This window comes from Gavialis gangeticus, unplaced genomic scaffold (assembly GCF_001723915.1).
Source record: "Gavialis gangeticus isolate Ggan-Ray unplaced genomic scaffold, GavGan_comp1, whole genome shotgun sequence".
In the NCBI taxonomy this organism is placed as follows: Eukaryota; Metazoa; Chordata; order Crocodylia; family Gavialidae; genus Gavialis; species Gavialis gangeticus.
The window spans coordinates 5710921-5721728 of NW_017729034.1; the positions used below are offsets into that span (position 1 = coordinate 5710921).

At 45.7% G+C, this 10808-nt stretch overlaps 1 protein-coding gene across 3 annotated transcripts in view; it reads right to left on the reverse strand.

The window, feature by feature from the left end:
- LSAMP (limbic system-associated membrane protein) overlaps positions 1-10808 on the reverse strand; it is a 552317-nt gene that overhangs the window by 61270 nt on the left and 480239 nt on the right. Inside the window, exon 8 of one of the 3 annotated variants that reach the window (XM_019526970.1) lies at positions 7931-7937. The exons of the other annotated variants lie outside the window; for them this stretch is intronic. Within the exon in view, the coding sequence (XP_019382515.1) occupies positions 7931-7937 (7 nt within the window). The remainder of the gene's footprint in view (positions 1-7930; positions 7938-10808) is intronic. 3 annotated transcript variants of the gene reach the window in all.

Genomic DNA, 10808 nt, shown 5'->3' on the forward strand with positions numbered 1-10808 from the left:
TAGAGATGGCTTCTTGTCCCATCTACCCTAATGATACCCCACTGTCATTGCTGCTGTAGAAGTGAACTGCAATCTTAAGTCTTTGAGGAACAGCAAAACTGTCTCTCTGAGCTCAACAGACTTGTTTCAATCACTGTCTCTTGCTCTTGGTTTATTTTCTCTGTAGAGTTGGGGGAATTTCTGGAATTTTACCACCACTGAGAAATCCCATCTGTCCCTCACTGCTGCCATTCTGCTAGCACCTAACAGTTATGGTTTCCAAAGTCTGGTGCATTGTGCATCCTAGATGACTTACTGAGACCTCCCCTCGCATTAAAGTTCTTCATATAACAATCCCCTACCAGAAGTTAAGCAGTCAAGGAATATATCATACAGGTCATTCCCATGGCACTATTCATGGCTAAGAACATGAGGTCTCGCCTCACTGAACCTCTTGGAAAGAATAACCTCTCTTCCTCCCCTGGCATCCCAGCTCATCTCTCATTCTGACTGTGCATGTGTGTGGTAGCATGCTCCATCTCACCAGCAACAGTTACGTGATGATGACACACACAACTTAGCTCCTCAATGTTCACTAAACAGCCTGGGATAGCAAAGCCCTCAGTCACCTGCTCTACATTGCACTGGCGATGAACAATGTTTGCAGAGGCATAGAGTGGAAAAAACGTACCCAGGGCAGTCATCTCTCACCATTTCCCCACCTTTGCTCCACCTACCTTCTTACTTGCAGGTGTAGAAACAGCAGCAAGCTGTCAGGCAGTCTCACAGAGTGCAAAGTATTCTGGAAATCATCATTCTTTAGGAGAGCGGTAGAATTTGCTGCTGCCAGGGGAAAATTTTATCCCATTGTTTTGCCACCAAAGCCTATGTCCAGAGTGCAAAAGAAAATGCTGAATTCAACGGCAAAAATGAGATCAGTTTTCTCCGCAGCAGCAAGTGAACTCCTCTGCTGCTCTGCAAAACTGATTTCTGGAATGCCTTGCACTCCACGACACCCACTGCCTGCAACAGCAATGAGTGCCACAGAGGCAAGCAGCAGGCATGTGGTGAGGCAAGCAAAAGCCCATGGGTGAGGTGCCACCCCGTCTTGGCACCCCTTTCCATTAGTCAGCATCTGGGGCACATGCCCTGCTTGTTCACCCCATGTTACACTCCTGAATGTATACTAATTGGATGGTCAGTGGCCTAGTATGAAATTTACATTTCCCACAGCTCTGAGGATGTCTGTCTTTGCTCCTCATCCCCAAGAGTGACAGTGAATACAGGCTTTGCTAGGCACTAAGCATGGGGGTGGTGTAACAGGTTGGCATGAATATGAATGGGGGTGCTGGAGATAGAATGAGGGACAGTGAGAAGGGCGTGATTATGGAACAGAATGAAGAAACGAGCAATAGGAGAGGGAAATAGAGGAGCAATGTGGGGATTAAAGGAAGATTTAGGGAAAGGGGGAACAGCATGAGACTGATGGAGAAACAGGAGACAGGGGAGTCTCACCGATTGGAATAGCTCAGAGAAAGCTCAAAAGGAAGTAACAGGAAGATGGTGGAGGAAGACAGGACAGTAATGAGGGGGCTGAAAGAAACAGCTGTGAAGGGAGCTAGGAGTAGACAGGAAGGCTGATGGAGCAGAGAGGTAGAAAGGCAAGGGATAAGGGAAGGAGAGACAGATGGAGTTACACAAAGAGCCTGCCCCACAGCATTTCTGTTCTCTTTTGCTTGCCCTTGTGAATGATGCATTTGCACTCTGCTCTGGTTCAGGGGGCTCCCTACACATCTGAAATATTGGTGCTCCCTTGCTACCAAAATTTGGGACCTGTGGGAAGCCCCATGTGTCAGATAACATGGACCTGCATGCTAGATCACCAGAATATCAGGAGGTGCTGCTTCACGGGCAGGGCAGCTAGGATCTGGAACCAACTTCCAAGCAAAGTGGTGCTGGCTCCTACCCCGGGGGTCTTTAAGAGGAGGTTAGATGAACACCTTGCTGGGGTCATTTGACCCCAGTACTCTTTCCTGCCATGGCAGGGGGTCGGACTAGATGATCTACTCAGGTCCCTTCCAACCCTAGAAACTATGAAACTATGAAACCTACAGGGCATGACTGCGTTAGAGGGAGAGCATAAGAATAGGGTATTAGAGTGATCTATCCCTCATAACCTCCCTGGTATCCATAACAGCCTCTGCTGTCTAGGAAGGGAAACAAAGCTGAGCCAGGCCAGGGTCTTAAACCCAGGACCTTGCCCTTGACAGACCACCAAATCAGCCACTGCACCACAATCACAGGCCCACAAATTCCTCTGATACCTATTGTAGAAGATGCCTAGTTGGGACTTGGTAAAGCTGCCCTGCTTATGCGACATCCTCTACACAGTCAGATTCCTGCCTGCTTGGTAAAGCTACCCTGCCATCCCAATGAACTGATTCCCTGCAGTCCAGAGGGGCGTGTGTGCATGGGGAATAAATACAATTCCCCTTTGTTCTCTTCCACAATGAGCCCATCCTTTCTGTTGCCCACCCTCCCTGCAGGCCTAGGCCTCTGCGCCCACCAGGGAAGTGTGCCTCTGCTTTTCCCTCAGGCCTGATTTGTCTGAAGACACTTTTCTTGCACCCCCTCCCCCCCCCCTTCTCCACTGGTTGTTTTTGTTTTTAGAGAGAGCGCTTAGACAGCTGTATTAATCATGCGAACCCAGCCATGTGTAATGTGCTTTATCAACAGCAGAGCAGGCACTGAATGGCAACCAGTTCACAAACGGGCCCAGCACAGCGCCTGAGTCTGGAAGATAAACCCAACGCTTCCCAAACCGACGTACCGTCATGGGTTAGTGAATGGAGAGACTGCTCACTTGGGACAATAACCAGATGGGAGGCCAATTTGTTAGCCAAATTCCTTGGTGGTTCACAGTGGAAATGGGGGAGGAAGGGCAGAAGTTGCTCTTCAGCTGCTCTCTTGGGTGAATCTTTTTTCCCCTCTTCATATTCAAGGCTTAAAACAAGGAACGATGCCTTTTCACTCCCTTCCTCCGCCTCTACTTTGGTCTTAGTAGTGCTTTTAATAGTTGCTGCTGGGAAGATGACTGAACAAGGAAGGAGGGAGGGAGGAGGAAGGGAGGGGGGTAGAGGCTTTATGTATATTTACAGTGCACTTGATAGGAAATTAATATTTCTCCCTCAGGGCCATCACTCCCCTCTCCAACTAAAGAACCAAGGGGGAAGGGTGATTCGAAAGCTTGTTATTATTCCCTGCATACTCAACTGGCAGTTTTAGGATGGGCTGGATGGTGTGAAGCTGCATGTTGCATTGCTGGGTATGCAGCATTTCCTCCAAATGCTGAGTTAAATTTTGCATTGTTTAGGTCTGGCTAGTGAGGTTCTGCCTGAGCTACAGTTTAACAATGAACCTGTCTATACTATAGCAGGGACTGTGCTACCAACCACCATGCCTGGCAACTGATTTCTCAGCACAGTCACTCCAAGGTGGGGTCATTTCTAATCCATTCAATGTAGTTATTTTTGTCCTCTCCCAATAGTCTGACCTCAACCCGTCCTTTGGGTACTGGGTCTTGGTCAGTTCTGCTGTAGCTGTGGCTAAAAATGGGCGGCTTTGCTATCCTATTGCAAGGGCAAAGAGTTTATTGAGAAGCATTTCCATAAGCTCTGAAGTCCAAGGTTTCACCTGCCTCTCATCTCTCACTCAGCTCATTGGATTCATCACAGGACTGAAGCTGGGGAAGGTTATGCAAATATATGCGATCTAGGGCTCATTTTGGAATAAGTCAATCTAAATTAAAATTAATGAACAAAAAGTACAGAAACAGATCAAGCAATAAAACCATTTCTCTCTGGGTGGGTAGAGCTTTTTTTAGGAAACTATTTTTTTTTCTTTTTTATGGGGAAGAAGATTTTAATGCAATCTTGGCAAATGTAAGCCATCCATCGCTGTCCAGAGACCCAGCCAATATTAGCTGCTGGAATAATAAAAATAATACTTGGCCCTTCTCCATTCCTCCCTGATCCAAGGCACTGTTTCTAAACCAAAATCAATTAAGTCTTGCAACTCCTTTTTAGTCTGGTATTATCTTTTTTTGTTTTATTTTGGTTTTGGTGGGTTTTTTTTGGCTGATGAGCATACTGAGGTTTTGAGATGGGGCAGTGAATTAACCCAAAGTCCTAAGGAAGAGCCAGGAGTAGGATCCCTACATCCCGGCTGGTGCTTTAAACAACTCTTCTCCTTTCTATTCTGTCAACCAGACTATCAAATGAGCTCTGTGACCTGCGTCACACAAGTAGACATCCAGGGTTAGGTCATTGCTGAGCAACTGCCATCAACATTTGAGCACCTGGACTTGCCTAATCCATACTGAGTGTCTCCAGTGCAAGGTCATATCTAACACAAGTATGTGTTGCTGCATTAAGACTGGTGCTCTAGCTGCCAAATACTAAGAGCTCTGTTGAAAATGTGGCTCATTAATATTTGCCAGATGCCTCTGGAGTTCTCAGGTCTTCCTTTCTCTTGAGGGAGACCAATTTTAAGACTGAGCTTGCCCTGAGATGCTGATGTCTGATTCCAATCAGCCATCCAATTTAAGTGGTGGAGGTGCACTCTGACCATATAATGTGGATATTATTACACAGTGATAACTGTAATCTGAAAGGTGGATCCAAACAGACTCCCCTGAATTTGGGGGAAAGTCTTGATCTGGGTATGGGTCCAAATATGGCACCTCAGTCAGGTTAGTGCTTTAAACTATTCCACTTCTGTGTCAGCAAAAGGGATAGGACAGGGCTGGACTCTTTGGACCAGTTTGGGCTCTAGGGTTCCCAATCACATCAAAGGATTTACATGGTTTAAAATCAGTGAATGTTTTCAGTTTGCACTTTTCTGTCTGTTGTGGCTTGCTAGGGAAATGAGTTCTAACTCTAATGAAGTGCTGAGGGAAGGCTCTCAAACATAGCTGGGTTATTTTAAAAGAGTCTTGCTTCAGCATGGACAGGCTGTGGGCTGTGCTGGTTCTATGGAGCATTTCCATACTGTCTGGGGACAAATTCTGGTCACATTCAGGCCCAAGGTGAGCAGCATTTGACCCTCACATCTTGTTAGGCTTGCCACACTGTTCCTTCTCTTAAGTCAGTAGGGAAGGCATTGCAGGACTTGACTCATTTACAAGCCATAAGGGAGTTAACAAACCTTTTCTGCTGCCTGATTTTGACAGGCTGGTCAAAGACAGGTAGTTATTATTGCTCAATGGGACATCCCTGTATTACCTTAACCCTTCTGAATTTGTACCCTATTTCCTCATAATTCTTTCCTTTAGATGCACCCCATTTAAAACAAACCAGACATTCGGCTTTCGTCCAACACAAGGTCATCCTGCACTGAAGAGGTGGCCACTCATTGGAACTGCTTTGGTACTTAGGCCCATCCATGTGTTGGAGAAAGTAGGACAGGGTCCTAGGATAGAGGAGGCGACCACATTACTAGCAGAGGAAGACTGTGCTTTACAGATGGGATCTTAATCCATGGTTGGGAGTGGGCAGAAGAATTGGAGGCCATTAAAGAGAAGGCTGTTCTCTGGGCCTCTGAGGAAGCTCCATCCTCTGGTCATCAGATCCAAATGAACAGCTCTTTCTTCCTTCCCACCCTTGTGATCAAGGCATTAGTAACAATACAGACTATGAGAACTACAGCTAGGAGGAGACTAGCTAAAGTCTACAGTACATCCAGGGTCATTCTCCAATCAGTAAGTGTTTGGTGGAAAGACAGGTCTACCTCACTTCCACCCCCCACCCCTAGGCCATTCACCCAGTCACTGTTTTTATCTTTTTTCTCCTGATGAGCAGAACTGGACTTTGTCTGAAAAGGCCCTATCGGTTGTTTTCTTCACATGAATTCCTTTATCTGTTAAGGTTGGCAATTCAGAACAATGTCACTCACTCAGACACATGGCAAGCTCCGATGTAGTTGTCAGAGGGAGATGGCATGAAGGATGTGAGGCTGATCTCTAATAATTTCTGAGCTCTTATGTAACCCAGTTACAAGATAACTACAATGGGTTATTGGGATATTTATGCCTGGGTCCATTTTGTTCAATAGCAGGAGTATTGGGAAATGAGTGGAAGGTAAAATATTGCAACATGGTAAGCAATGCAACCTCTAGTTAACATTGCAGGGGTTATTAAGCAGCAGTGCCTAAGATGATAGCTGGGAAGGTGCTACTCTGAAGCCCCTGACAATGCTGTGAGACGTGTTTTGACAAGGCTGAGCCATTACACTGTAAAAAAATTCATTCTCTAGAGTTATGTTCAAGGAAAATAATTATGGAAATGTTTGTGGAAAACAGACTGATACAGAGGCAGGCTCTGCTGGGATCTGAAGAAACAAAACCTGCCTGTTTCCCTGACAAATAAGATGCTAGGGCTTAAGGGAAGCCACAGGTTGTTTTAAACCCATTTTTCTCTTTTGTTATGCTCTGTTCCTCCTGCGAAAATAGCAATTATGTAGTCTGAGAGAACTGTTTGGTCACCTGTATGAATCACTGGTCACAAGCTATTGAAGAAAGACTTGCAGGTGCAGAACTCAGACAGGCCTGCTAAGTAATCACGGTTGATGCACAGAGGGCTGTAACCCCAGGCCAGAAGTAAGCGTGGAAGAATCATAGAACTGCACTGCAGGAGAAGCTTGAGATATGATGCCTGAGATGCTTGGTGTTGGGGTGGAAGGGATGGGACAGAGAGGTGGAGAGTATTCAGAGAGATTGAAGAATGGTCTAAGGTACAGATAGTGCTGTAAGCATGAGAGGTACTACTGGAAATATCTGGAGTTGAGGTCCTGCTAGTCTTATCTGTACAGAGGAAGGGTACCTCTATTCAAACTTTATGTGGCCTCTATGACATATATGGCCACAGTACAGCCAGATGTTATGACATCCCATGATAACACAACATCAGAACACTGACAGGCCACTGTTACCACCAACTGATGACACATCAGCCCAGAAGATATGTAAGGGCATTTTTAAAGCCCTGGCTCAGAATAAGGATGCCCAAATTTTTTTCCAGGGAACCTGGTATTGCGAAGGAGGCCACAGGCCCCATTTGGAGGAGTTGAGATAAAAAGCAGTAGGGTTTCACTAATATACTAGTGAAGTGATTCGTATCCAATACAAGTTAAAGAGACCCATTTTAAATTGCTGACCTGCCTAAAAGTAATGAATTTCAACAGCAACCAGATAATGATAACAATACCTGGAACTTACACAGCACTTTCCATCCCAAAGCACCTCTCTTTTGAATTAATCCTCAGAAACTCCAAGTTATGGAAATATCACCTATACTTGATAGACAGGGAAGGTGAAGGATGAAGGGGGAAATGAGATGATTAAGGTCACACAAGAGGTTGGTGACAAAGCTGAGGTCAGAATCTCACAATGTAAACTCGAGGGCTCAGGTCAGAAAAAGTCACTTTTTGTCTGAGATTTCTTTTAAGGTGGAGACTGAACATTGAGATAAGCACCAATGTCTGTGCTGACCATCCATATTAAAGAAGCTGCCAAGGGATTTCAGCAAGCTGATAAGATCCAGGCTATTTAAACTCTGCTTTTCTCTCCATAACTTCCACTTAAGATTTCCTGGTTCAGAATGCAAGGCAACATCATATGTTCTCAAATACTCACTGCTACTGTGATGTCACTGTGGGTGTGTGCAGACGTAACACTTAGTACATTCTAAATACAATTTAAACCCCAGGAGTCTAGACATACAGCCCACTGAAGACTGGCTTAAACTTCCTGGAATGTTTCAAAAGCACACCAGGAAAATCAAGTATTATTATGAGCTAGTCCCCCCAAAACAGGCTTAATGTTACATTGGGACAGACAGCATCCTGTGCCTAGTATCTGGTTAGCTTTCCAGACATCCCAAACTGCACTCCTCACTCCCTTTCTCTCCCCCACCCCAAAACATGCAGGGCAAGGGGCTGTTCTGGAATGGAGCCAGGACTCTATGATCCCAGTCCATATGCTACCAGCATCCTCTGGGCCCCGGGGCAGATAGACTGCATCATGGGAGCAGAAGCTAGGACTGTTTTTAAGTCACCAAATCAGGTAAGACTACCACCCACCCCACTCTTGGCACCTGCTCCCTTTCCCTCTTTCCACAAAAGCACAAAACCTCCCCTTTCATTCTTCTCCCCACCTGCCACTGCCACTGTCCCTGGCTACTCCAGGAACAGAGCAGGCTCGAGCACCACTCCTGCCCTGCTCCAGCTGGGAACAGCAGCAGGTGGGTTCCTTCTCTCTACCAGCCCCTTAGGTATTCCTTGCCAGCCTGGGTTGGTAGTGCAGGTAGAGGGCACCTGCCTGCCACCACTGTCCCCAGCTGAAGTGGGGCAGCAGCAGCAACTCTGGTGTATTCCCCTGCCCCTGATCAGCTGGGGACAGTGGGTACGGCAGCAGTGGTGGGCAGGGAGAAATGGGATGGGAAGGGTCATTCTACTGAAGATGGAAGGGAAGAGAGGGGAGATATTCTTACCTGTTTTGGGGACTGCTTCTCCCATGCCCAGATCTGAAATAGGGGCACAACCATACCCATGCCCCCCCTAGATTTGTACCTTCCAGGTGCTGGGGGGGGAAGAGGGCGTATGACCTTTCACTTGTGTTCCCAGGGGCCCCCCAAGATCTCTGCAGCTTTTCAACCCCTGCCTTGAAAGCCATGTTGTCAATTGCACTTGCCTGGTACAGGCCCTGTGCTCCATAGTACCAGCTCATTTTGGAGTGAGGAAGAAGGGTGGAAGGGTTGCCTGGTGCTGGGAGAGCTGTTTGGCTTGCCTCCTCCTCACCTAGGGTTGCCAATCCAAGAACATTTTTTTAAAGACAACCAAAATGTTGTACTGACATATGCTTTTATTGACAAACATTTTAAATAATGTAAATGTAACCCTTCTGCTAGATCCTGGACAAGGGCTGGACTAATATTTAGAGGTTTAACACCAACCATAATAAAAAAAGTTTTGCTGTCAGTAAAAAGTGTGCAGATTGTCAGCAAAAAAAAATCCTGGGTTGGCAACCTTGCTTGATTGTAGCAAAGGTTTTATAGAATAATTTGCCTACCCCACACTCATCCCCACACCCTGGTATCCCCTACCACACTGTGGTACCCCTCCTCATTCCCCAGCCTCACTGCTGCTAGCCCCATCTCCCTGATCTGGCCCAGATCCCAAAGAAGGATTACTGCAACCCAATTGTATTACAGGCAGGTCACTGGGCATGGAAGCAGCAGCAGCACATTGCTCAAGGGAGGGAGCTATAGGTTATAAAACCAGGACAGAATGTTTGAGGCAGGGTGCTGCACTCCTGACCAGAGATAAGGTGGCACTACTCTGCTCTGTCTGTATATCAAGGCATACCACTAGTCTCATTCTGATGAGCTGCAAGTAAGCTCAGGGATTATTAGTTTTTTAAAGTCAGCTCAATTTTTTAAAGCACCATATAACAGGTGTTTTTAGGTGCATCTTTTATGGACTGTCTGTAAATTTATGCACAGTTGGCAACCCTCCCCTTGCTGCAAATGCCCCTGGTACTATGAAGTATAGGGTTTCTAACAGAGAAGTGAAATTGGGAGCATTGCTTTCAAGGCAGGAGTTCAAAAGCCCCGCAGACCTTGGGGGGGAGGCAAAAGCATGGAGCTCCCTGAAAACCACAAGTGGGGGGTGGGGGGGAGGGCTACATGGCACTGTCAGTGCCTGGCAACCTCTCCATTCCTTTCTGGAAGATACAATGGTTTGGATACTCTACCACTCCTTGGTGGTGGGTTTTCAGAAGCAGTGCCATCCCTAAAAGGTGATGGTCCCACATAGAACCCTTATCAGTATATGTACAGACACTTCTGTCCAGGGACAACTATGAACTGGTTCCTGATCAGTGACATTCTTCGAACAGTTCAAGTGTTATGTCTGTCCACACCCTGTGATGTGCCCTGAGATAGTATCAGTGGAACAAGAAGCAGTGAAACAAATATCAAAAGCAGAGGGAAAGCATTTTAAAAGGTTGATTAAAAGTGTTGGATGGCCCTGGCTGCTTGGTTAAGAAGGACATTTGGCACAGAAATCTTGGCTTAGCTCAGTTACAATTTTTGCTGTATCATTTACCTTAATGGGCCACTAAGTCATACAGGAGGCAATAGACTGGAGAAAAAATGGGCAAAAAATCCCTGCCTGCTTATGAACTTGAACAAATATAGATAAATATTTATATACATATTTTAAAAGGGACAGACCATGACTTCTCCACTGGACAGAAATATTTGGCACTAAAAGTCCCACAAAATTTCTAAAAGAAATTAAAAAAACCCACCAATCCTTAAACTCCAAACAGCTTCTATGACTTTAATTTCACATCCAAGCATATGTTTCGTTTACAGTGCATATAATAATCATGTTTAATTGGATTTATTTTGCCATGCTATGTTCCCAATGGCCTACTTTACTCCTTTTTTCGGCTCCTTGAACATTATTTGCAAATCACTCTCTGGGATTTAATTTTAATGGTAGCTTGATTTCTTTTTTGCTTCTCTCTCTCTCTTTCTCTCTCTGGCACTTTTCTTTAATAGTATTTGCAGATTTACTTCTAAATAGGCAATTGTAGCCACATCCTGAGCCTGAATACTTGCCAGCAGAAGATCTTGATTTGAAAATGTAGGGTGGGGAAGCTGAGCTGTTGGGAAACACCCATTGCTATTGTTCATCTCCTTGAAGGACAAGCAGGTGTTTTACTTGGGCACTCCGCCACTTTCCTGAGTCTTCTAATAATGTTTTGG